We start from the raw sequence: 27,776 nt of genomic DNA, 5'->3' as shown, positions 1-27,776 counted from the left end.
ATAGGCTCAAAATAAAGGGATGGAGGAAGATTTACCAAGCAAATGGAGAACAAAAAAAAGTGGGGGTTGCAATACTAGTCTCTGATAAAACAGACTTTAAACCATCAAAGATCAAAAGAGACAAAGAAGGCCATTACATAATGGAAAAGGGATCAATTCAACAGGAAGAGCTAACTATCCTAAATATATATGCACCCAATACAGGAGCACCTAGATTCATAAAGCAAGTCCTTAGAGACTTACAAAGAGACTTAGACTCCCATACAATAATAATGGGAGACTTCAACACTCCACTGTCAACGTTAGACAGATCAACGAGACAGAAAGTTAACAAGGATATCCAGGAATTGAACTCATCTCTGCAGCAAGCAGACCTAATAGACATCTATAGAACTCTCCACCCCAAATCAACAGAATATACATTCTTCTCAGCACCACATCGTACTTACTCCAAAATTGACCATATAGTTGGAAGTAAAGCACTCCTCAGCAAATGTACAAGAACAGAAATTGTAACAAACTGTCTCTCAGACGACAGTGCAATCAAACTAGAACTCAGGACTAAGAAACTCAATCAAAACCGCTCAACTACATGGAAACTGAGCAACCTGCTCCTGAATGACTACTGGGTACGTAACGAAATGAAGGCAGAAATAAAGATGTTCTTTGAAACCAATGAGAACAAAGATACAACATACCAGAATCTCTGGGACACATTTAAAGCAGTGTGTAGAGGGAAATTTATAGCACTAAATGCCCACAAGAGAAAGCAGGAAAGATCTAAAATTGACACTCTAACATCGCAATTAAAAGAACTAGAGAAGCAAGAGCAAACACATTCGAAAGCTAGCAGAAGGCAAGAAATAACTAAGATCAGAGCAGAACTGAAGGAGATAGAGACACAAAAAACCCTCCAAAAAATCAATGAATCCAGGAGTTGGTTTTTTGAAAAGATCAACAAAATTGACAGACCACTAGCAAGACTAATAAAGAAGAAAAGAGAGAAGAATCAAATCGACGCAATTAAAAATGATAAAGGGGATATCACCACCGACCCCACAGAAATACAAACTACCATCAGAGAATACTATAAACACCTCTACGCAAATAAACTGGAAAATCTAGAAGAAATGGATAATTTCCTGAACACTTACACTCTTCCAAGACTAAACCAGGAAGAAGTTGAATCCCTGAATAGACCAATAGCAGGCTCTGAAATTGAGGCAATAATTAATAGCCTACCAACCAAAAAAAGTCCAGGACCAGATGGATTCACAGCTGAATTCTACCAGAGGTACAAGGAGGAGCTGGTACCATTCCTTCTGAAACTATTCCAATCAATAGAAAAAGAGGGAATCCTCCCTAACTCATTTTATGAGGCCAACATCATCCTGATACCAAAGCCTGGCAGAGACACAACAAAAAAAGAGAATTTTAGACCAATATCCCTGATGAACATCGATGAAAAATCCTCAATAAAATACTGGCAAACCGGATTCAGCAACACATCAAAAAGCTTATCCACCATGATCAAGTGGGCTTCATCCCTGGGATGCAAGGCTGGTTCAACATTCGCAAATCAATAAACATAATCCAGCATATAAACAGAACCAAAGACAAGAACCACATGATTATCTCAATAGATGCAGAAAAGGCTTTTGACAAAATTCAACAGCCCTTCATGCTAAAAACGCTCAATAAATTCGGTATTGATGGAACGTACCTCAAAATAATAAGAGGTATTTATGACAAACCCACAGCCAATATCATACTGAATGGGCAAAAACTGGAAAAATTCCCTTTGAAAACTGGCACAAGACAGGGATGCCCTCTCTCAACACTCCTATTCAACATAGTGTTGGAAGTTCTGGCTAGGCCAATTAGGCAAGAGAAAGAAATCAAGGGTATTCAGTTAGGAAAAGAAGAAATCAAATTGTCCCTGTTTGCAGATGACATGATTGTATATTTAGAAAACCCTATTGTCTCAGCCCAAAATCTCCTTAAGCTGATAAGCAACTTCAGCAAAGTCTCAGGATACAAAATTAATGTGCAAAAATCACAAGCATTCTTATACACCAGTAACAGACAAACAGAGAGCCAAATCAGGAATGAACTTCCATTCACAATTGCTTCAAAGAGAATAAAATACCTAGGAATCCAACTTACAAGGAATGTAAAGGACCTCTTCAAGGAGAACTACAAACCACTGCTCAGTGAAATAAAAGAGGACACAAACAAATGGAAGAACATACCATGCTCATGGATAGGAAGAATCAATATTGTGAAAATGGCCATACTGCCCAAGGTAATTTATAGATTCAATGCCATCCCCATCAAGCTACCAATGAGTTTCTTCACAGAATTGGAAAAAACTGCTTTAAAATTCATATGGAACCAAAAAAGAGCCTGCATCTCCAAGACAATCCTAAGTCAAAAGAACAAAGCTGGAGGCATCACGCTACCTGACTTCAAACTATACTACAAGGCTACAGTAACCAAAACAGCATGGTACTGGTACCAAAACAGAGATATAGACCAATGGAACAGAACAGAGTCCTCAGAAAAAATACCACACATCTACAGACATCTGATCTTTGACAAACCTGAGAGAAACAAGAAATGGGGAAAGGATTCCCTATTTAATAAATGGTGCTGGGAAAATTGGCTAGCCATAAGTAGAAAGCTGAAACTGGATCCTTTCCTTACTCCTTATACGAAAATTAATTCAAGATGGATTAGAGACTTAAATGTTAGACCTAATACCATAAAAATCCTAGAGGAAAACCTAGGTAGTACCATTCAGGACATAGGCATGGGCAAAGACTTCATGTCTAAAACACCAAAAGCAATGGCAGCAAAAGCCAAAATTGACAAATGGGATCTCATTAAACTAAAGAGCTTCTGCACAGCAAAAGAAACTACCATCAGAGTGAACAGACAACCTACAGAATGGGAGAAAATTTTTGCAATCTACTCATCTGACAAAGGGCTAATATCCAGAACCTAGAAAGAACTCAAACAAATTTACAAGAAAAAAACAAACAACCCCATCAAAAAGTGGGCAAAGGATATGAACAGACATTTCTCAAAAGAAGACATTCATACAGCCAACAGACACATGAAAAAATGCTCATCATCACTGGCCATCAGAGAAATGCAAATCAAAACCACAATGAGATACCATCTCACACCAGTTAGAATGGCGATCATTAAAAAGTCAGGAAACAACAGGTGCTGGTGAGGATGTGGAGAAATAGGAACACTTTTACACTGTTGGTGGGATTGTAAACTAGTTCAACCATTATGGAAAACAGTATGGCGATTCCTCAAGGATCTAGAACTAGATGTACCATATGACCCAGCCATCCCATTACTGGGTATATACCCAAAGGATTATAAATTATGCTACTATAAAGACACATGCACACGTATGTTTATTGCAGCACTATTCACAATAGCAAAGACTTGGAATCAACCTAAATGTCCATCAGTGACAGATTGGATTAAGAAAATGTGGCACATATACACCATGGAATACTATGCAGCCATCAAAAAGGATGAGTTTGTGTCCTTTGTAGGGACATGGATGCAGCTGGAAACCATCATTCTTAGCAAACTATCACAAGAACAGAAAACCAAACACCGCATGTTCTCACTCATAGGTGGGAACTGAACAATGAGATCACTTGGACTCAGGAAGGGGAACATCACACACCGGGGCCTATCATGGGGAGGGGGAAGGGGGGAGGGATTGCATTGGGAGTTATACCTGATGTAAATGACGAGTTGATGGGTGCAGCACACCAACATGGCACAAGTATACATATGTAACAAACCTGCACATTATGCACATGTACCCTACAACTTAAAGTATAATAATAATAAATAAATTTAAAAAATTAAAAAAAAAAACAAAGTTAATAAAGTTCAAGAAATTTAAGTAGTTTTCCCAAAATATGGTCTGTGTTTCTTTTTGTTTGTTTGTTTTGTAAAATAAAATGTGTTCAGAAGAGAAGCCAAGAGAATCCTACCACTTTCTTGAAATGCCCAAGTCTGCTCTAGAATTTCAGGAGCTGTCTCGCTCTTGGATGCAGTTTTTGTGTTTAACTGTAGCTCTGTTGAGGGACTCTTGCTGTGGCTCTTTCTGAGTAGCCTCTTCCTACACTTATGGCCAGGGAAGAGAGAATGTCATGATCCTTACTATTATAATTACCACATGCTAGGCTCTTACTGCTAAAAAACTTAAGCCTTTTGAAACCAAAATCGTAATATTTGCAGGGGCTTCCCTTAGTGACCGAGCAGCACTGAGCAGTGGCTACAGAGCATGCATTACCCATGCCAAGTGGCATCTGTCAGTCCTTGGAAGCTGGGGTAAGAATTTGTGGAGATGCAGGTACAGTGGAGGTGGCACACAATGAGGGTTGCTTTCCTCTTCTTATGACTGCTTTTGTATCTGTGCATGCCCTCCTTGTCCACATGTCTCAACCTCACCGACTACAGAAGAAAAACTTCTTCTTCCCTATTCCTTTCCTTACACAACAGTTGGCCTTACTTTCCAACACTACTTCTCCAGCTCTCCTTGGCCTTAAGTGTGAGGGACTTCAGGAGCCTGTGGGAAAGTGGGATCTCTGGGAAATCTCCAGAGAAGAAAAGTTGGAAGATGACACAAGCAGAGGAAACATCCAGAGATTTAAATGGTGGCCCAGCACATGGCATTGAAAGACCAACAGTCTAACATTATAGATGAACAAACAGAGGCTCCATATAGCCATTAAAATTTTGAGAAAACCTTAAGCAGGTCTCAAGTAAAATTGCACACAATGCAAGATGACTAATAGCAGCATGCATTCACATAATTTAGTCTACAACTTTCTGATTTATAGAAATAAAAGGTAGTGAACGTTGTGAAAATGCAAAGGTGCTAAGGCCATGTTCCCATGAGCTACGAGTCCATATCTCATGAGGCTGTCCAGATTTCGGATGCCATAACTCATTTCTCTTTGTATTTCAGGTTGGGCTTCCCAATGATGATTGTGTCCTGCATCGTTGGGATGTGTTATCTTCTTGTGGCTCATGTGGTGGTGGGATGGAATTAATAGACATCCATCTGTCACTCGAAAACTAAAGGAAACTTCATCCATCACAACCCATCAGTCATAAAACTACCCTGACACCACTGTTTGGAGAAGAAAAGGTGCTTCCCCTGGAGATGCTATGGAGACACAGTGGAATAGACCTTGACACTAACACTAATTCCGGTGAATGCTGGAACACCGTGGCCTCCTCTCTGTGTCCTTTCTCCCCAAGGACAAAATGTAGAAAACGCGAGATAACTTACTCGAGATTCTCCTCCAGAAAAATACGTATGTTTCAAAACCCTTCCTGCTATACATAGGAAAAGACACACATGCACCCGAAATTGCTTGTGCTGTTTAATTGTCAATTCTCTTGAGGCTAAACACAGTTTGTTTTTTCTTGTAATCACTTTTCATGTTAAAATAACCAGCACTCAAATTGTATGCTCTCTGAATATAGACTTTCTGGGAAAAGGTTTACTGCTTATAAGGAAACATTTTATATATTAAACTGTTCCTTGATAAAAGGCTTTGGAGTAGTTTACATTATGTAAAATTGCATTTTATCCATTTATGTTTTTCTCTGCAGTTTTAAAGTTATCAATTAAAAGTCCAGAAATTTGACTTGCCGAAGATCATAGATATCTTTTAAGGGATATTTTACACATTTAACAGCCAAGAGTAATGATTTTCCATTTTGCAAGTGGTGCATGCTATTTTCATCAATTATGCAGGTGTACAGTGGATACGCTCAGCCCTGCTCTCCCTGCAGGACACTGTGGCTCAGTCAGTGTTTATTAAATGCAGTTCTTTTGTGCAGCATTCCTGAAAGGCAAAGGTAATGAGAACAAAGATCAAGGGGCTTCCCCCGAGGTCTCCTCTGCTCTGCCTCATCAGTATCATGGTTATGCCCCAGAGGAAGAAGCCCTTCTTCAGTTTCCGATCTTCTGTGCATACCTTGGAATAAAAATGCCTGGGGACGCTGCTCCGAAGTGATTGTGTGTCAAGCGTCTGACTTCAAAAGGTCCAAGCTGCTCAGGACACTAAGAACTGCAAAGCAGGAGACTTTCTGGTCCCATTTCTGCCACGGGCACCCTCAGGGTGGGTGTCCCTGTCTACTGTTCAGAGTCTATATTGTAGAATGGCAACCTAGTTCCTCCCTGAAAGGTTGGGAGTGTTTATGATAATATGCCTTTTGAATTCCTTGCCAGCAAAGCCAATGTGCAGCCCTATTTTATTGTAAAACGTGGCGTTGGACAACATCACCCAGCAGCCTGCAGACGCGTGCAGCTGGCTGCATGTCCCGGAGGAGCCCCTGCCACAGTCTGTCTAGGAAACGGTTCTTCCCGCTGCTCCCGCACTGCCTGTACTTTGCTTGGTCTCCCTGGACCTGGATGTGCCTGAGCTGGTCACTGAAAAGCATCGTTTCCTCTTCTAGCCCACATCAGGATGCCTGGGGGCAGCACTATCTCCCTCGTGTCCGGCTCCTTCCAGCTCAGCTCACGTCTGCTCTTTCATCCTTTCACATGTCATCCCTTAACAACGCTCAGGCCCCGTCTCCCACCCGCTGCCTCTCCTCATTGGCGCCTCTCTCTACTCTTCAGTCATCCCTTCTCATTCTTGAGACGGAGTCTCGCTCTGTCGCCCGGGCTGGAGTGCAGTGGTGCTATCTCAGTTCACTGCAAGCTCCGCCTCCCGGGTTCACACCATTCTCCTGCCTCAGCCTCCCGAGTAGCTGGCACTACAGGCGTCTGCCACCACGCCCGGCTAATTTTTGTGTGTGTGTGTGTTTTTAGTAGAGATGGGGTTTCACTGTGTTAGCCAGAATGGTCTTGATCTCCTGACCTCGTGATCCACCTACCTTGGCCTCCCAAAGTGCTGGAATTACAGGCATGAGCCACCGCGCCCGGCCCAGCCCTTCTCATTCTTAAAAACCATTACCTCTGGGCTGATTTCTCCCTCTTGCTCATACCCGCAGCCTCCCCTGAGGTTCCTATTCGTGCCCCCCAGTTCTGATTTCTCTGCCCTAACCACCTTCCCCCACTCCCCTCTGTGTTACACCCACCCTGGGTCCCCAGGACCTGCCTAGGTCCTTCATCTCTGTGGTCTTTCTCTGACACTCCAACACTTCCAGTCATTTACCCCAGGTTACCCTCTAAAACAAACCTTGCCCCGCTGGAACCTCTTGTTCATTGGCCCCGTACATTTTAACTTCCCCTGTCAACTCCCTCTTAGCTGTTTATGCTCTAAAATTTAAAAGTCAACCAACAAACTGTCCCTATGCTACCTTTACTGCCCCTCAATGTTTCTGAGGCGAGTCATCCCACAGGGATGGCTGGTTTTATTTTTAAGTGAAGATTTCAAGCATCAGACAGGCTCTCGGCACTGCCTGGCTCTTTGATTCCATTTCCCTAGCACAGCAGCCAGAGGACTGGCTGGAAACAGGTGGCTGCCCACACTGGGTAAGTGCAAGTGACTGTAGCCAGGGATAGTGCAATCCTTTAGGGTCCGTGAGAGGAGGCAGCTGTGGGTTTCTGAGGGGGAGGGGCCAGTGACCAGGACCTGGAGGTGCAGGGAGCCATGTCCAGAGGGACTGGACGGGAGCCGTGGTCTTCTGCTGGGGCTGTGCCAGCATGAGACACTTGGCAGCCAGGGCGGGGTCCCGGGGGCGAGAGGTGGGCCGTGTGAATCATCCTGAGTTTATGCCTTTCATCCTGTGGCTTCCCTCTGTCCAAGGACTGAACTAGCTGGAAGCCAGGGGACAGGAAGCACTGCTGATGCTGTCCAGGAATGGGAGTGGGGCAGGAGGAGCAGATGGAAGATACTCAGCTTTATGTACTGTTTTGCTCCTCAGCAGATGAAAAGTCCACTTCTGAAGAAAGGAGACACTAAAAGTGCCATGAGCTTTTCCACCCGAGTCCACACGAGCTTGCCCACACTCCCTCCTGACACTGTCTCCAGAGTTATCAGGTGAACAATCCAGTGCTTATTAAATCCTGTCATTATGATGGAAAAAGACAACCTCGAAGGAAGCAGCTGCGCCTCTGCTATAAACGTTGGACTGCCACAGGCTGTTGTCCTTGCTAGAGTCTGTCTGACGTCACGTGCATAAAGTCCTAAAGGTTATAGGGACTGCAAGGACACCATTGTACAGTCTGAATTCACCGTGAAAATCTAGATGGTGTGTGCTGCAGACGAGGATCTGATCCTCCCTGAGCTTGCATGAGGAGCTGTGCCTTACCTTTGACATACGGCCCCACGCAGGCAATGTGACAGCAGCAGAGTCCGTGGGAATCTGAGCCACTTCCTCCTGCAGTGCATGTGTGCCTTCCAGATCCGCTGGGGCCCAGTCTTGCAAATGCAACATACTTTATAACGGAAGATCACTGTGCCCATCCGACGGGACGGTTATGTGGATCAGATAGCCCTTGGCTTGTGATGCACAGCCCAAGTTCTGCAGTCACTCTGTTTCCACAATCAGATCTTCAACCTGCACCAAGGCCCAGTGGCAGCCTGGAGCTGCTTTTCTAGAGAAGACTAGTTCACTAGTCAGAACGGGAAGACAGGGACTTCATTCAAATCTTGAGGTTTGCGCTCCGACTCTCCCCTCAAGGCTTGCCAGCATCTCCCTACAGTGTCTGTGACTGCCCTGGGGATGCCTGCAGCCGTGCTGTGCTATTTCACAAGGCCCAAGTGGCAGGGCACCCAGCATGGCAACCTGGACCTGGGAGCTGCACTTGCTTGCTCTGGTCCCCCTCAAACCTTGTGGTTACCTGCTAATGGGTTAGAGCAGCAAATCCAATATGTTATATGCTGCCTATAAAATTAAAAGTTGACCATCAAGAATTTTTTTTTTTTTTTTTTTTTTTTTTTTTTTTTTACGATTGGTACAACTGTTTCTCACTTTGCAGGGTAATTTCAAGTCACTCATTCCTAAAATTACCATCAGGATGTTGTATTTCTTTTGTGTTACCATCTTGGTATGAGATGGGCAACTTCCTCATGTAATAGGAAACAAACTTGGGAATTCTGATGGTTATTTAACATGATCTCTCTCAGCATTCATTCTGGAGAAGGGGAATAACCATGGGAGGGGTCCACCATTTCACAGGACCAATTATTATGCGGACTTAGAACAAGAATGCACCTGTCACTTGGCCAACATAAGCCTCTATTCTGTCTTAAGGACCAGAGGATGTTTTGAGTCTCTGAGAATCAGGGAAAATTTAAAACCATTAGGACTATCTAGATATTTCTTACTGGAATGCAAAAGTCACCTGGTAAATGGCCACAGGTCCCTCTGAGGAAGGTGTGGGAAGAGCAGTAAATGCATCCGTGGGTCTGTTGCAGGATCTTTCTCAAATGCACCTGGATGACCTCTCTTCAATCAATGACCTGTGAGGCTAGGAACACTCTCAGGTCTGGGAAGCAGCTTGTGTCATTCATCCTTCTTATGATGACTGAAGCTTCTCCCCAGGTCCAGATTCTCTCCAGGTTTCTATGTCAAGCTTCCCATAGAAGCCATTGCTTTGAGCTCTGTGATCCACTTGCCTTTTGGCAGAGGCCTCTGAAGCACAATGTGGTAACGGCGCCTGCCTTGACTATGACAATTCAGCACACCCCTGGTCTTCACCACCTTGGAATCCCGTTATTCCTACTGAGAAAAGAGAACTTTATTCCATTACTGCCTCTCCTACTGTCAGCAACAGTCTCCAAAGGACAGATGTCAGGCACTTCTAAGGACACTGGTGGCCCCCCCGCAACACTGCATTTATTAATGCTTCAATGCAGGAAGTGTCCACTGGATTCTCTCATAGGGAATGCTAGGGAACAGCTGAGTAGGGGACACATAAAAATCTGAGCCTTTGGACTCCTTTCTTTATATGCCCAATATTAACCAACTGTGCATATTAAATAACGCCTGTTCCAAGTGGTCAAGCTAACACATTAAGTCTCAAATTCCCGGTGAGTGTGCCTGTCCAGAAATTTGGCCCATTCAAGCCTTGTGTTTTATCCTCTGGGATGTAATATACTTAGATTCCATTTCCTTAAGTGGAATCCAAAGAGGGGTGTAGTTCTGTAACTTTTTCAATAGGCAGGTTAATTTGTCTTGAAGACTTTCTACTTCTGTATCCAGGATGCGTTAGTATCTTGTAAGAGCCCTGGGGAAAATGAGGGGTATTGAGGGATGAATCTTGAGACAAATACACATCAGTTTGTGAGGCAACTAACCCAGGTCCAGTCACTAGATGGCTTTAAGTGGAGAAAAGAGGGATGGGCTTGTGGATCATAGGGAGATAGCATGATTCTTCACACTTAACTCTTGGTCAAGATTGTCTTTGCTAACACCTATGCTTGCAAATAAATTTTAGGATAAGCTTGCTTATGCCTATTTAAAAAAAAAACTTGACCTGATGTGATAGAAATCACACTAAACCTACAAGTGAATTTGGGCAGAATTGTCAATTTTACTATGTTGAGCTTTCCATCCCTTGGATATGATATGTCTCTCCATTTATTTAGGTCTCTTCTGGTTTCTTTCATCAACATCTTACAATTTTCAGCATACATAACCTGGACAAGTTTTATTAGATTTATAATTCAGTATTTAATATTCTTTGAAGAGAAAGGTACTGTGTTTCAAATTTCACTTCCAAATGTGCATAATTAACATGTAGAAATGTGATTGATTTGTGTGTATAGATCCGGTCGGTATACCATGGCCTTGTTGAGTTCACTTATCAGTTACAGAATTAAAAAAAAATTCCTTGGTATTTTTTATGTAGATCATTATGTCATCTACTAATAAGAACATTTTCATTTCTGCCTTCTCAATCTTTATGCCTTTAATATATATTTTTTGCCTTATTCTGGCAGTTAGAACTCATGAGAAGAAATTTGGCCATTCATTCACTAAGCTAGATCTACTTGCAACAACTTCTTTCAGTTTTTCTTCATTTTGGAAGAGTTTCATTTCACCTTCATTCTTGAAGGAAGTCTTACTGGACATGGCATTCTTAGTTGACAGTTTCTTTCGGCCCTTGAAAAATGCTCTGTTACTTCCCTGTGCCCATATGGTTTCTGATGAGGAATGTACTGTCATTCAAATTGATTTTCCCCTATAGGGAAGTTGTCATTTCTCTCTTGCTGCTTTCAGGAATTTCTTTTTTCTTTTTATTTAATTTCAGGGATTTGATTATGTTGTGGCTTAGTATGGATTTCTTTGAGTTTATTGTTTTTGAAGTTTGCTCAGCTTTGTGAACTTTAGATTTCTTTTACCAAAATTGGGAAGTTTTCAGTTAATAATTATCCAGATACTCCTTCAGCCCCATTCTCTTTCTCTTCTTCTAGAACTCCAGTGATACAAATGTTGATTACAGTCTTTAAGGCTCTGTTTTTTTTTTTTTTGTTTTTTCAATGTTTTCTCTCTGTGTTCGTATTGGATGAATTTTATTGATCTGACCTCAAGTTCAGTAATTCTATACTCTGTCATCTCCACTCTACTCATGAACCCATTCAGCATTTTATTTTTATCATTATTGTAGCTTTCTGTGTTTAGTTTTCATTTGGTTCGTTTATTTATTGCTTATTCATTGCCTATTGAATCATTTTGTAATATAGGCTTTAGAATCCTTGTCATATAATTTGTACAACTGACTTCTCCTAGTGTTGGCATCAGCTGATTGTCTTTTCTTATCCAAGTTCTAATTTTCTGGTTCATTGCGTGACAGATGATCTATAATTACATACTGGAAAAACTGGCTATTAGGAGATTATGGATTATATTTAAAGGTTGTATTTTAGCAAGCAGTTACCCTTTTTAGGTTTGGCACTTTTGTGCACTGCAGCTCCAGTGACTGTCTAGTTTTGGGAGCTGATGCCATGCTATTTTGGTCTGCTTGCTTTATCATTGGTGTCGATGCTTCCACTGCTCCCTGCTGATGCTGCTTGAAGATGTGGAGAAAATATCCAGGTCAGGCCACCTAGTGTCCCTAGGAGGAGGGGATCTTCTGACTTGCTCATTTGTTTTGAGGTTCTCCCTGCACTGTGGAGTAGTGCCGACCATGAGCATTTCCCAGCCCAGGTGGTTTGGGATCAGGATATTCCTCATAGGTGCATCCTGGCCTGTGTCTCTGGGCTGAGGAAGGAATTCATCAGGCTTGATGGGAAGAGGAACACTTATTGTCAGTGGGGATTCAGATTGATGTCCCTAGTTGGTTCTTCCGGGCTCACCTGGTATTGTAAGTGGGACTTATGTTCAGCTTGAAGGAAGAGAGAGCCCATCTGGTCTGTGTTCTGCAGCTAGGCTGGGCCAGGAAACATTCTAGCTGGGCCACCTTCTTCTGTTGAGTGGAGGGTGTGGGTGCCCCACCACTATATTGTTCTTCCTACCCTGGATTCCAAACCAGTTCACCTTCCTCATCCACATTTCAGAGTTCTCCTTTGGTCATCTCAAGTTTCTAAGATTCATAATTGTACTGAGTGGGGAGGAACAGGCAGAAGTACAACTTTCTGGAAATGTCATCTTTTCCAGACCAAAATTCTCATTTGCTGTTGAGAAAGAAGTCATGTAATCAAACAATACTTTTTTTTTTTTTTTAATACATGTTAAAACTAGGTTTAAGATAAGCATAGCACTATTTCTTTCATTTCAAATTGGAGAGAGTTAGTTTTAGGTCAACAGGTACAACTTAGAAACAGGTTTTAAGTAACCTCCCTATTTAATTCTTATATGGGTTCTTTCCATAAAAGCTAACGTCTGGGTGGTTCCGCACTGAGAACACAGCTCCCTGTTCCCCTCAGTCAGTTCCAGGCCGGCCTGTCCACTGCATGGCCTTTGTCACCCTGACACTGGCTCCCCAACATCTAAAACCAGCAGTTTTAGTCTGGGTCTTGAAACTGTTGGCTGAACATGCTCAGAACTGGCTGCTGTACACCACAATGTCCATTTTCAGCAGCTTCCCACTTTCTCAAAGTAGCTTTGTCCAGGATAAGGAAGACCGACTGAACACTTACTCACATTTCCCATTTCTACATTTTCTGCAGGACATTTTTTGTGCTGTATATAATCACAGTTCTTCCCACGTCACCATGCCCCAGCAGGGGTCCTTGGCCCCATGTGACTCTCACGACCATACCCCACCTGCACTGGCCTGCGGCTGGGCTGGAGTCCCCTCCTCACTGTGTGGTTGGAGGGGGTGGGGGGCTGGAGGTGCTCACTGAGTCTGTCTGTGTGCCTGTTTCCTGGGCAGTGATCTGATGGTGTTAAATTTTCAAATGGAGGAGACAGTAAGTGAAATTAATACATTTAGGAGTGACAAGTTTTGGGGAAAATGGAGTCAAGTCATTTTAAACAGGTTGGTTGGGAGGGAACATCTGAACAGACATCTTGAGTCAGGGTTCTTGTCGCAACCAGGAGGTCTGTAGCATGAGCAGGATGAGTGAGGGAGGAACCAGGGTCTGATTCTGCCGAACTGTAGGTTAGTGCCTGGAAGCAGCAGCTAGATAAATGGATGGGGATATGGGAGAGAAGGGAGTACATCCCACTGTCCTAGAAGTAGGATGCTGTCTCCACTGCTGCATCAAAGGCCAAAGTTGGAGGAGGGAGGAGACTGACTTTATTTAGGTTGTCGCCATAGGAGGACACCCCAGATCTGAAGAGCAGTGTCGTGGCTGGGGGTTATCTTGGAATTTTACAGGGAGGGTTAACCAGTTGCCAAGGAGGCGACTCACAGCTGGGGTTGTTCCGCAGAAGAGGAAGTCTCCATCAGTTTTCTGAACAGAGATTGTTTTTCTCTGTAGTTAGCTAGTTTCAGGGGAATAAAAAGTTCTAATTTCTATTTTATTTTATTTTATTTTATTGATACAGAGTCTTGCTCTGTCGCCCAGGCTGGAGTGCAGTGGCATGATCTCGGCTCACTGCAACCTCCACTTCCCACATTCAAGTAATTCTCCTGCTTCAGCCTCCTGAGTAGCTATTACAGGGACACACCACCATGCCTGGTTAATTTTTGTATTTTTAGTAGAGATGGGGTTTCACCATGTTGGCCAGGCTTGTCTCGAACTCCTGACCTCATGATCCACCTGCCTCGCCCTCCCACAGTGCTGGGATTACATGTGTGAGCCACTGCGCCAAGCCAAAAAGTTCTAACTTTAATGTCGACAAGGAGTGAAACTCTGTAAAATGTTTAAAGAGGTTTATTCTGAACCAAATATGAGTGACCAAGGCCTGAAGCACTGTCTCAAGAGGTCCTGAGAATATGTGCCCAAGGTGGTTGGGTTAGAGCTTGGTTTTATACATTTTAGGGGGGCAGAAGAAGTTACAAGCAGACATCAAGCAATACATGTAAGGTGTACATTGGTTTGGTCCAGACAGGTGGGACAACTTGAAGCAGGGGGCTTCCAAGTCATAGATGGATTCAGGGCTTTCTGATTGGCAACTGGTTGAAAGAGTTATTATCTAAAGACCTGGAATGAATTGAAAGGAGTGCCTGGGGTTGTGGACACCAAGGTTCTAATTATGTAGGTGAAATCTCTTAGGTAGCTGCCCTTAGAGGCAATAGATGGCAAATGTTTCCTATTCAGACCTTTAAGAGGTGCCAGAATCTTAGTTAATTCTCTTCTGGATCAGGAAAAGGCCTGGAAGGGAAGGTGGATTCCCTACACAACATAAATTTCCCCCAACAAGAGAAAGCTTTGCAGGGCCATTTCAAAATATGTCAGAGTGTCAGAGGTATTCAAACCAGAGCAACTACATCTTGGGTGAGGGCTAGGAAAATAAGGCTGGGACTTGCTGGTCTGCATTCCCAGAAAGTTAGGTATTCCTAGCCACTAGAGGTTAAGGGAACAGATTGAGAAGGTTTACTAAACACATCCAGACTTGGGAGTGTCCAGATATCCCAATATCTTGAGAATAAAGGGATTCCTAATTTTGCTTTAAAGATAATAATATTGATTCCTGCAAAATATGGTAATTAAGAAAATTAATCCTTCACCACAAACCCTTGCAGCACAGCACATCTCGCCGTATCTTTTTTTATCCTATATACGTACACATACGAGCATTGTACCTACGGTGGACACGTTTCCTCCTACTTTCAGAAATGCCCTACTCTGTCTATGGAGTAGCTGCACTTTCACCACTTTACTTTCTTAATAAACTTGCTTTTGCTTTGCACTGTGGACTCGCCCTGAATTCTCTCTTGCGGGAGATCCAAGAACCCTCTTTTGGGGTCTGGATCGGGGCTCCATTTTGTGGTAAAATACTTCAGGTTCTTTTAGGGCCTGCTAGCTGTCATGTGATGTTGTACTAGAGTCAGGTTGGAATTTGGTCTCTTACTGGTACAAAAGGTCTGCTTTGTCAGAATCTCTGGTCAACTGTGCCTGAATTCCAAAGGGAGGAGGGTATCATGAGACATGTCTGACTCAGCTTCCCCTCATGGCCTGAATTAGTTTTCCAGGTTTCTTTGGAATGCCTTTGGCCAAGAGAGGGGTCCATCAGTCAGTTGGGTGGAGAGGGGTAGAACTTTATTTTTGTTGACATTACCTAATCAATGGCAAGGAACAGTTTTAATGTTATCTAATCAATAATAAGTCCAACAGCAGGAGGTCAGAGGGTCTGTGTTTGGATGTGTCAGCTGCATATACATGGTGTCCGGGTAATCCTGTCTCTACAGAGCAACATTCAAATAAAATTCATCCAGCAATTGAGAATAATTGAATATGGAATGTAAATCTTTTACTGGCATTTTGACAGAGAAACCCAAAGGGCCAATGCAAAAACCACAGCACAACTTGTGAAGAGCAAATCCTTTTTCTCTGCCTCTTGCCCCATCACCAGCCCTGCTGGCCTGACCCCTGGTTTTCCCTCCATTTCTCCACCTCGTGCCCACGGTTCCCCCATCCAGACCAGCCTCTGGCTTTCTCCATCCCTGCCTGCCCTCATTGTCAATGTCAAGTTCCCACCATCCTGCTTTTGCTTGCTTTAAATTTAGCAGCTCTTTTCCCACCTGATTTTAATGAATTTATCAACTTTTAAAAGACCACCATCCCCCCCGCTGGCCCCACCAGGTCTTACAGAGCCAGGCTGAGGGTGCAGAGGGGCTGACACCCCAGATCTTAGTCACTGTTGTTGATTGTCTTTGCCTCTGTTTCCTGCCTGTCTTTGGGGCTAAGGACGCTAAATCGAGGGGCAGGTGTTGCTGCAGTGTGTCTGGGCCAGCTGCGGGCACTGCCCGAACTGACCTTCAGTCTTTCTCACACTACTTCATGGACTCTGCAGTGTAGGAAATCAGTGAGAGGTTTCCTGGGGGGGATATGGGTTACAGGGAAGCATCTGTGGCCAGGGAGCAGCTGGTAGACAGCCAAAAGCAGAGACACGGTGGCCAGGTGTGAAGGTGAAAGGCACATGCTCAGGACCTGGCTGTGGGAGGGAAGCCAGCTGGCCTCGGGGCAGGAGTGCTGGTGAAGGAGAGTGCCGAGAGTCAAGGGCCATCAGCTTCCCCAGCTGCACAAGCTGATGGAAAGCATTTGCTGTGTGCTATCCAGACATAAGCTGTGCCTGAAAAGCAAGGATATTTGATTGAAACCCACTCGCCCTATGATGGTGGGCTCCTGGTCTAAGGGCAGCAGGTGTTTAGTTGCTGAATTCACTAATTCATGGCCTCCCTGGGCCCCACTGTGTTTCTGGGCCTGATACGTGGACAGACCATCCACGTGGACAGAGGTGTGCTGTTGCGTCGCTGACACTCTGGAATAAGCTTCCTGGGCAGACAGAGGAGAGCAGGAGCAAAATTCCACCAGAAGGCTTCCGGGCGGCTCTCTGCCCTGGTGCTCAATAAGCCTGGACGAGGGACCACGATGAGCGTGTTGTTTTGTTGGACTGTAGCTGATGTTCCTCCCATCAGCCTGAAAGCGACTGGAATAAAGCCTGTCCCCACCCCTTTCTCAGGAGTGTGCAGAGTGTCTCTGTCCTCTCGCTTGTCTCTGCAGCCACTGGCAGTGCAGCCCGTACAGACTCATGGCCGTGCAGACTGGGACGCGTGCCATTCGGATTTCCTCTTGCCAGTAATTGGCAGCTATGCTGGGTGACCGGGCAGCCAGCTTCCCTGCAGATGCCTTTTGGTAAAGTGCCACTGTGAGCCAGGGCACCAGGCTTCTCCCTCCCCAAGCTTGTGGGTGCTAAGAGGCGAGATGTGCTATGCAGAGAAGCAGCAGGATCTCGAGGCAGCCAATGGGGAGCCTTGCAGAACGTCTACCCTGATGGCATTTTTTGCCGCGGATGAATTAAAAACAAGCTTCCTAATTAAGTGCCTAATCGAATACTCAGCCTCCCGAGGTGTGTACAGAAGAAACGGAAGACGGCTTTTGGCCTCCAGGGGCTTTCATTAAGCATTCCATATTTCATCATTTTCTCCCGCTTCCTTCACTCCCCGGGGCCAGGGCCACACGTGCTGCTTCTGGATTCCTCAGAGGGCCTTATGTATGGTGAGCCCTTAAACAAGCTGTGTGTGGACTAATGCATCATTTCGGATTCTATCTTACATATAAAGAGAGTTTGAGATGCCTGAGGGATTCTTTTAGTGACAAAGCCAGATTACAGCCAGTTAGGTTCAAGCTGTTCCCTTGTTTTGCTCTCTTCGCCTCATCCTTTCCTGGTGTTTTGCCCAGCTTGCTTCTGCAGGCAATGTGCAGAAAGCGTTAAGGGAATGTGGCCTGGTGCTGCATCCTCCATTGCCTATAAGTCTTACCAGCCTCAGCTCTGCCATCATGCTACTTCTGCCTCTCAGTCTTCGGCCTGGGATGGGACTCTCGGGGTGGGAGGTGATTGGCTTTTGTCCCCCTCCCACATGGCCCTTCCCTTGACCTATGCACAGTTGGTCTGGGCTGGTCTGACCTTTTGACAAATTCTCGAAGACTGACCTTTCGCCAGGCATGTTGTCTGTCCAGAGGGTTCCACGGCTGCTTCGCATCAACATCGTGCTTTAGAGCACTGGAGAATGATGTTTAACTTGCAGTCTGCAGCCAGAGAGGCCCCATTTGCTTTGTCAGTGCTCACTCTCACCGCCCTTCCACCATCAAGGCCCAACCAGAAGGCAGGGCATGTGTTCTCTCCTCCCGTCTTGCCCTGGAGCTGGCACAGTGCTCTTCTAGACAACACTGAGCACGTGTAGGCAAAATGAACATATCACCTGCCTCCAAGCAAAGGCATAGCTGCCACAGTTCAGATAAGTCTGCAACGTGTATTTCCGAAAACCATCATTTTCAGCAAAAGAAAATGTCAAGAGGAGGATGTTTAAATCCTTGTCTAAATGTCCAGTCCTTGGAGAAAACAGCTTGGTTAAGTTGCTTCTGTTTTCGTGCTGAATTGCTTTGCAGGATGATTAATGTTAATCATGTAGCAATAATGAGACTATACTAAATGTACCATCTCAAACAATTTGTATGACACATTTGAATAAAAGTAATTTGAAACAATTCATAGTGGCATTGTTACACTTTCCCTGAGCTCTGCTCTCCTAGAAACCTCAAGGTTAAGAAGCCCCCCGTCCCCTCCCTTATCTTTTTGTTCCCCAGGAAAAGGCTTACTGCCAAGATCCACCCTTCCCCATGTGACTTACATTAAACTCTGGAATGCCCCTTGTTTATCTGGGATAAGGCCAGGCACAGACCCTCATAAATAATTAGCTGGACTTTGTCCCCACTCACCAGTCTGGACAAAACATTCAGTAACTTGACTTGGCCAACCATACTCAGGATCCTGTCCCACTGCCAGATGCAGACCCATCCTTTTTCACGTCTGCTGAGAATGTTTTCTGCTCAGCCCTGGGGTCGCAGCACCAGCTCACTCCTCTTACTAGACCCTATGTGTGTAAGGGATGCGTTTCTCAGGCATCTTCATTCTGACGTGTCCAGCTGGTGAAGTCGTAGTTATATTTTCATGATCTAAGACAGAGACATTTTGTCTTGGTGAGGGTTAGAGGCCTCAGCCATAAGCAGGCCTGAGATAAGAGCTGTGCTGTACACAAGGCTGTGCTGGAAAGCCTCGCTGCCACCCACCCTATTACCCACAGCTCTGGAAATGCTGCTGAGCCTTCAGCTTCCTCTACTCTACTCACTGTTACCAAACTCAGCAAGGGACCGCCAAGCTTCTTGCAGGTCTGCTTCTCGGGGATTTGGGTGGGATAGATGAGGAGAAATAGGACTCATTTCAGGAGGCTGGAGACTCGTGAGACAAGCATGGGAGCTTCTCTCAGATCTGCTGACTGTGTAGGGACAGAGACAGAACAGGGACCACCCTGGGCTCGGCCAACCCAGCCTCTGCCTGTGCCTAGCTCTGCTGGCACACGGGGAGCAGAGGTCACTGCTTCTTCAGGCAGGATCTGAATTAATCTGCTTATTCCAGTCACCAGGATTAATATTTAATAAGCACTTGTTCACCTGCTTGTCCTCCCCATGAGGTCCTTAGAAAGCAAAGACCATGTGTAACTCAACTCTGCATTTCCAGCACATGGCAAATGTCTGTACATACTTGCACTGCATGTACTTTTGTTGACTCAATTGATGAATTAGGTTAAGTCACCCTTCACCTCTCCTTCTTCTTCTCTCCTAGTGGAGAGATGACCAGCTGCACAGCTGCACAAGTGGACCCAGGAAGGCTCTGATGCCCTTCGCCGACCCTCCCAGGGGCAATGGTCAGGGCTGCAGCCTATGGCCCCCGGGGCTGTGTCTGAATTGGGAGGATGGGCATGGGGCTGGCCTCTGGTGAAAAATGTAGGGGACCTTTTGATCATTTCCTGTCCCTCCACAGCCAAGAACACTCAAGCTGACCCTGCTGGAAATAGGGAGTCACACCCAAGCACAGGGCTGGTCACAGAGTTCAGAAATGCCACCCTTATTGGCCTTTTATTCTAAACGACATTTCTGAAAGCAGCATATGGGCACAGCACACTGTGCTGGAAGTCACGTTTATGGAAGCAGAGGCCACCTATCAACAGAACAGTTTCTCAAGACAGGAAAGTGGTGGCCGGGCGCGGTGGCTCAAGCCTGTAATCCCAGCACTTTGGGAGGCCGAGACGGGCGGATCACGAGGTCAGGAGATCGAGACCATCCTGGCTAACACGGTGAAACCCCGTCTCTACTAAAAAAAATACAAAAAACTAGCCGGGCGAGGTGGCGGGCGCCTGTAGTCCCAGCTACTCGGGAGGCTGAGGCAGGAGAATGGCATGAACCCGGGAGGCGGAGCTTGCAGTGAGCTGAGATCCGGCCACTGCACTCCAGCCTGGGCGACAGAGCGAGACTCTGTCTCAAAAAAAAAAAAAAAAAAGACAGGAAAGTGGAAGACAACATCCAATTCATTTTCTTATTACTCATTCACCAAAAGTAACCAGTGTATAGTTAAACATACACCTTAAACAGTAGTGTGCTGAGGGAAAGGGCCTGAAATGCAAATCTCACCTGTACCTCTGCACTCCTGAGTCACGTCCTCTGCTGACAGTGATCTCTGAGACATCTGCCAACTCTTTGGGAGACGGCGGCTTCTGTAGTTGAGGTAAACGAGCTCTTCATGGGTGCATGGAGGGAGACGAGGAAGATACAGGATTTATGCCTGAGGTAGATCCGGTTGGAGGTACGAGAATTCATGTGCTTAGAAATCATTAATATTGACCAGGCGCGGTGGCTCACGCCTGTAATCCCAGCACTTTGGGAGGCCAGGGTGGGTGGATCACCTGAGGTCAGGAGTTCGAGGCCCTCCTGGCCAACATGGGGAAACCCGTCTCTACTAAAAATACAAAAATTAGCCAGGCATGGTGGCACGCACCTGTAATTCCAGCTACTTGGGAGGCTGAGGCAGGAGAATCACTTGAACCCAGGAGGCAGAGATTGCAGAGAGCAGAGATCATGCCACAGCACTCCAGCCTGGGCAACAGGTGAAATTCTACCTCAAAAAAAAAAAAAAATAAATAAATAAATAAAAGAAAGAAGAAAGAGAAATAAATAAATAAATAAATCATTAATATTATCATTGGTAGGTGTGTAATGATCAGCAGGCAGTCATAACATCACTGCTTCTCCAAGGAACAACTTAAATCTGGAAATAATACTCAGGCACTGCTATCCCTTATAAAGACAGGGAGACCACACATCGCAGGATCCTTCCCTAGGGGTAGAGTTGACCAAATCATGAGGTAGTCCTATTTTAGTCTTCTCCTTAAAGGATGGTACAGGCTGGCAAGTGTCTTTAAGAAATCATTTTCTATCAATTTCTAGGATTTCCTACTTCTCATTTTTCATTACGAAGGCATCTGGAACTAAAGAAAACTCAAGTAGTTCATGCTGAGAGGAAAAGGCGAAAGAGGTTCCATGTGCTAGAAGACGCTGGTGACCTCGCTTTGCCCTGGTTCTGCCACTGAGTCAACCTCAGACACACTGTTTGGTCTCTGTGCCTCAGTGTCCCACCTGTAGAGCAGAGGCATAGGACAAAGGGCCACTAGACTCTTCTTCCAGACTGTCGATATTAAGTTAGATGCTTAACCTTGATGCCTTCAAATTTTTAAATAAACATTTGTGTAGATGTATAACATACATATAGGAAATTATAAATATTTCCCTGGTGAATTTTCACAAAACTCTCACCACCTAGAAGCCCCATTCCCTGTACGCTTTCTGGAAATGCTGACTTTTAGTTCTATAGCTTAGCTGTGTCTGGCGTTGAGCTTCTTATAAGTGGAAGCGCACCGTGTGATTTTGCTGTGTGTCGGTCTTGTTTCACCCCACACGATATTCATGACACTCATCGGTGGTGTTGGCAGGTAGCAGAGTTTGCTCATTTTGATCCTTCGGGTATTCCATTGTGAGAATGTGCTGCAGTTTATTTACCATCTGTGGTTGGTTAGTATTTGGGCTGTTTTTTTGTTTTTAGGTCTTATTAATAATTATGCTAGGAACATTCTTGTGCACAATTTTTGCTTGGTTTTGTTTTTGGTGTATTTCTGGTTGCTATATATCTAGGAATGAAATTTCTCTGCCCTAGAGTGAGCATAAGTTCAAGATTAGTACACAGTTTTCTAAAGAGATTAGGTTACTTTATATTCCCACCAGTAGAATATTAGATTCCATGTGCTCCCTGTCCTCAACAGCAGGTGGTGGTGTTAGCACTTTGTTGTCAGGCGTTCTGGCGAGTGTGTAGTAGCACCTCACTACAGTTTCAGTGTGCGTTTTTCTGATGAGTGATGATGTTGAGCACGGCCTCTTTTGTAAAGTGTCTGTCCACTCCTTTTGTCCATTCTCCTGTGATGTTGTCTGTCCTTTGGCTAATTTGTGGGAGGTCTCTCACTACTCTGGATCAATGACTTCCTTGTTACTCTTTTAATGGCACATTTGGTCGCAACAAAAGTTGTTAATTTTAAGGCAGTCCAATTTATGTTTTTTATGATTAGTGCTTTTTGTGTCCTAAGGAAGGAATATTTGCTCATCTCCCAAAACATGGTAATTTCCCATTTGATCTTATAGAAATTCTATTGTTTGCCTTTTTTGTTTAGCTCCACAATCCAGCTAGTCTTGCTATTTTTATGTATGGTGTGAACGGGAGTCAAGATAGCATTTTTTTGGTATGGATATTCAACTGACCTTGTATTTAAAAGACTATCTCTTCTCTTTCTGGTCTAGAACAGACTACTCTATTCTATTGACATATTTTGCTATCCTCAAACCAACACTCCCTGTTTTAATAACTGCCGTTTTATGATGTGTCCAGATGTGCTGAGGTGTAAGCCTTCCAAATTTGTCCTTCATTCTCAAGATTGTATTATTTGCCTTTTTCATTTTCATAAATAAATATAATAAATTTTGAATGTTTCTATAAACCTAGCTGCTATGATTTTGATTAGAATTGTATTGAATCTACAAATGCATTTGAGAAGAATCACACTCATGAGCATTTATTTAGGCTTTCTTTAAATTCTCTGAAGAACAATTCGTAGGAGTTCTGTGGAGAGGCCATGCATATTTTTCACTAGATTTATTCCTAATAATTTGATGTTCTTTGAGGCTATTGTAAATGGTATCCTTTAAATAAAGTTTGTTTTCTAATTTATTATTGCTGACATAAACAAAGGTAATTGATTCTTTTGTATGTTTTGGCCCTCTGTCTAGAAACTTTGCTAAATTTAATTAATAATTCCCACAATATGTCTGAATGAACTCTTGTATTTTCCACAGAAGTATGTCATAATAATGGCATTTTAAATTTCTTTTTTTCCAGTCTATTCTCTTATCCCATTTCTCAAATTATTGCACTAGTCAGGACTAGACATTTCTATATCATGCCTGAATTCAGAGTGAAAGCTTTCAACATTTCATAAATATGATGTTGGCTGTGAAACATTGTATATTTAACAGATAAGAAACTTCCTTCTGGGGAGGATTTTACAGGAGGTGGGAACTTGCACTCTGTTTGCTGTGAGGACACTTGAGGTCATTATTTCTTTGCCTCAACCAGGTTTATTTGTAAACATACTAATGGGATTTGCTAATTGGAAGATAATCAGGGGCTCTTAGGGGTTGTTATGTAATAAGTCCTTTTGTAAGAATGCTTTTAGCACGATAGACCTGATTTTTATCTTTCTAGCCCCATGAGACTACTGAAAACTCCATGTAGCTTCCTGGCTTCTCAGCTACTCCATTCTGCTCTGTGTCTTGCCTTTCAGTTGCCTCCTTAGAATCAACAAATAAACTGAGGAAAATGTGTCAGGAAGCCCTGGGTGCCTCCCCCTACTCTTGAAATTTGGAATCCTTGAATTCTGGTCATCTGTTTGTTCTCAACAAAAATATTTTGTCCAACTTGTATATTGTTCTCTGGGGAGAGTCCATCAGGAATAACTTAATCTGCTATTGCAGGAAGCAGAAGTAAATTCTTCTGAAAATGCAAATTTTAGCATATGTAATACACAATTTCAAAATAATGATTTTAATATTTTATGAATATAACATGTACACTTACAGTTTTTATTTTTAATTAGCACATACAATTTTATATTTATCATGTACAGTATGGTGCTATAAACTATGTATACATTGTGGATTGACTAAATCTCACAAATTAACATATGTATTACCTTAGTTATCATTTCTGTGGTGAGAACACCCAATATCCATACTTTTTACCGCTGAGTTTTATACTTTCAGATGTTTTTGTGTTACTCATTAGCATCCTTCTCTTCCAGCTTAAATAACTCACTTGAGCATTTCTTGAAAGATAGCTGACACACCTTTTGTCAGGGAAAGTATCTCACCTCTATTTCTGAAAGACAGTTTTGCTGTGTACAGGATCTTGGTTGGCAGGTTTTTATGTTTTTTGTTTTTCCTTCAGTACTTTTAATATAGCATCTCACTGTCTTGGCCTGTAAGGTTTCTGCTGAGAAATCTGCTGCTAGTCATATTGTAACTCCCTTATATTTTATTTGCTTCTTTACTCTTGCTACTTTCAGGATCTTCTGTTTGTCTTTGGTTTTTGACAGTTTGATGTCCTTTCGTCTTGTTTTGATGGAATCTAATTGGAGACCTTTGACCTTTCTGTATCTAGTCATTTATTTTTCTCTAGGATTGAAAAGTTTTCTGCTATTTTTTCTAAATATCCTTTCTAATTTTTTCTCCTTTTTAACTCCTATAACTCAAACATTTGCTCTTTTGATGTTGTCCTATGTAAGCTTTCTTCATGCCTTTTCATTCTTTCCTATTTTTTCTCCTCTGACTATATATTTTCAAATGACTTGTCCTCAAGTTTGAAGATTCTTTCTTCTGTTTGGTGAATTCCAGTGTTGATGCTCTCTTTTGCATTTTTCGTGTCATTCGTTGTATTTTTCACCTCCAAGATTTCTGCTTGATTTTTAAAATTATTTCAATCTGACTGTTAAATTTCTCATTCTGGCCACTTACTATTTCTTCATTTCACTCATCTTTTTCCCCTGTATTTTCTTGAAGTTCACATAGCTTCCTTAATAGTTAATTTTAATTCTTTGTTAGGCAGTTCATATATCTTGATTTTTTTAGGGTCAGTCATTGGCACTTTATTTTGTCCCTTTGAAGATGTCACGTTTCCCTGATTGCTCTTCATCCTTGTGGTCATGTGTTGATGTTTGTGCATTTCAAGAAGTAGGAGCTTATTTCAGTCCTTGCAGACTGGCTTCCTCTGGAAAAGCCATTCAACAGTCAACCTGTTGAGAGATTTTGAGCTGGTTGTCTGGCATGGTTCTGAAGCCTGGGGCAGCTAGGGCCAATGTGGTGTGGGGGTGGACCTGACTTTTGGTGCCACTGTGGCCAGTGTGGTGCCAGGAGACACCAGAAGCCTAAGGCTGCAATGGCTGTCATGGTGCTGGGGCATGCCCCAAACCCAGGCCCACTATAACCAGTATAATGCCAGGGTGATCTGGAGGTCGAGCCTGCCTCACAGCCCTGAAGCCTGGCACCTGGACAGGTCTGGAAGCTTAGTCTGCAGGTACTAACCTGGAGTCTGGGTCCCTGGGGATCTGTCTGGTACTGAGTTTTAACTGTGACAGGCCCAGTGTTGGGACCTAAGGCAAAGTCCTGTGCTTACTTTCCTCTCATTGCCCTGAGAAGACGTTATCTCATGCCATGCTGCACTGATTGACGTGGGGAAAGGCATGATGTGGGTAATATAAAACTGTCCTTCCTACCTGTTTCAATGCATTCTTTTTTATGACTGTGCTACAACCATTTATTATGATCTCTCACTTTTTTTTCTCTTGCAAAGGTATTTTTGTGCATGGATAGTTGTTCAAATTGATGTGTGGGCTGGGGGACAGGGGAGCGGCAGACCTGGGGCAGAGGCAGACAAGCCTGAAGACCACAGGGGCAGTGAAATGTGGGCAGTCTGCTGGTTTCTATTACAGGAGGGATGGGACCTTACTTACATTTTCAAAGGAAAAAAATACTATCTTAAAGAAGATATGAACTTTAAAAAATCCAAACATCTGAATGTAACTGTTATCTCATGTCTTTTGAAAGTCCAGATGAACCAAACAAAACTGAGGTATTTTGATGATATTTCAACCAAACTGGATCAATTCAAAAGAATGCAGGCATTCGTGACCAGCCTTTCATGAGAGATGAGTGCTAATGGATTTGGGGGTCACAAGGGTTCTGCCTCTGAGAGTGCTTTTTCTTTCTTGTTTTTGCTTTTTGTTACAAAGTTGTAATTATCCTTTGCCCCAATTTTCTGTAATGGACAGATGAAGAAGGATGTAAATGGTCAACGTGAGAATATAAATGGCAGTCAAATTGAGTTCTTCCTGTTGGGCAAAGCCAAAGCAATTAATGACTATTTCCTTACATCCTATTTTTGCAAGTTATCTCCAAAAGTCATGAATGAGCTTTTAGTTTACTAAAACATCTGAGGGAGGAGAAATCCCTGTTTACATGGTGTGTGCAAGAGGGGCCCACAGAAGACTTGTGCTAGCTGAGCAGAGTGCTGTCCCATCACAGGGCCACCTTGGAGATGTCTGCTGGGAACCAATGTCACTAGGGAGAACCCAGCCTGCACAGCAATACAGCACCAAGGACAGACTCCCTGAGGGGCTTGCACCCCCACACATGCCCTCTCTCCACCCTCCACACTCTGCTGCCATTTCCTTGAATGCAGGCGATTCTAGTCTCCCTTCTTAGTTTTCAGCTGTGAAGTCTTCCTCTGGGAGCCCCCACCACCCTGGTTACCTACTGGGTCTTCCATCGTGGTTCTGCAAGGACTGTGCCTGCTGTGGTGGGCTGGACCCCACGGGCCACCTTTGATGGTGCCTTCTCAACAGAGGGTCTCTCTTCCATGTCTCTGGGCCCTACAGGTCTGGTGCACGACAGGTGCTGAAGGTAGAAACCACCCATACACTATTAGTGTGTTTTTCTTCCTTCTTCCTCCACTTTGAGAAGGGGAGATCCCCAGGCCTGGCTATTTTCACAATTTTCATGCACAATGGAATTCATTATTCTCAAATTCAGGTTCATATTCATTGTATTCAAGTATAAATTTCGGAGGAAGCTCTTTCACTCTGAATGAAAAGTGAATACTGTGTCTGACTGATTGGCACTTGGAATAAAACCATCTCTTGCCAGCAAGCCTGTGTCTCATTGGCAGACCTACTCACTCTACTTCAAGGGCAGCTGTCAAGATATCCTGTCAGACCCTGGGCTGTGGATAGGATACTCCAGGGGTCTCGCCTGAAAGCTGAGCCAAAAGTGATTAAGCCTCTTGGCAGTACTGGAATAGGTTCCACATTTTTGCTTATTGATGGCTTAAATATATGAATGAATGTAAGAACTCACACTGGGGATGCTGGTATGTTAAACAGTGTTAACATATGCATCATATTTAAATATGCCCTCAGAATTCTCTGCCTCTATTTAGAGGAGATTCCTTTTTTCTCTTCTGTGAGCACATGGCACCTGACACCTAAACCCTGCCTCATTCCCAGAACTGACTGAAGTCCATTCAGCTGAGGTAATTTAAGTACACCCCCAGGGTCACTGATGGAGCAGGTACAAGAGAGTGAAGAATGAGAGTATAATGTTTCTGTAACTCTTCATGCCTCATTAAATCAAAGAAAGATGTAGTTCAGCATTTCTATCTATAAATAGTGTAACATTAACATCACAATGTATTCATTTCCTTTGAATTCTTTTTCTCCTTTTACA

General features: G+C 43.7%; 1 protein-coding gene and 1 long non-coding RNA gene across 9 annotated transcripts in view; one reads left to right on the top strand and one right to left on the bottom strand.

Annotated features, from left to right (window-relative positions):
- LOC105497437 (OCA2 melanosomal transmembrane protein) overlaps positions 1–27,776 on the top strand; it is a 387,654-nt gene that overhangs the window by 341,277 nt on the left and 18,601 nt on the right. For 2 of the 7 annotated variants that reach the window (XM_011768536.3, XM_071067307.1), the window contains exon 24: positions 5,012–5,931. The exons of 4 other annotated variants lie outside the window; for them this stretch is intronic. In XM_011768536.3, the coding sequence (XP_011766838.2) occupies positions 5,012–5,096 (85 nt within the window). In that variant the 3' untranslated portion in view covers positions 5,097–5,931. Of the gene's footprint in view, positions 1–5,011; positions 5,932–27,776 lie in introns of those variants that run through there. One more of the 7 variants, XM_071067308.1, reaches the window with a different exon arrangement.
- Positions 9,572–19,347, bottom strand: LOC105497435 (uncharacterized). Of its 2 annotated transcripts, none has more exons than XR_011606299.1 (3): positions 19,193–19,347; positions 18,783–19,019; positions 9,572–9,732 (listed from the first exon to the last, which is right to left on the bottom strand). It is a non-coding gene; the product is annotated as an uncharacterized lncRNA (long non-coding RNA). The 2 variants fall into 2 exon arrangements; XR_011606298.1 differs by lacking the exon at positions 9,572–9,732 and adding an exon at positions 15,628–16,635.

Source organism: Macaca nemestrina, chromosome 7 (assembly GCF_043159975.1).
Source record: "Macaca nemestrina isolate mMacNem1 chromosome 7, mMacNem.hap1, whole genome shotgun sequence".
NCBI classification, from domain to species: domain Eukaryota; kingdom Metazoa; phylum Chordata; class Mammalia; order Primates; family Cercopithecidae; genus Macaca; species Macaca nemestrina.
This window is presented reverse-complemented; position numbering and strand designations above follow the sequence as displayed.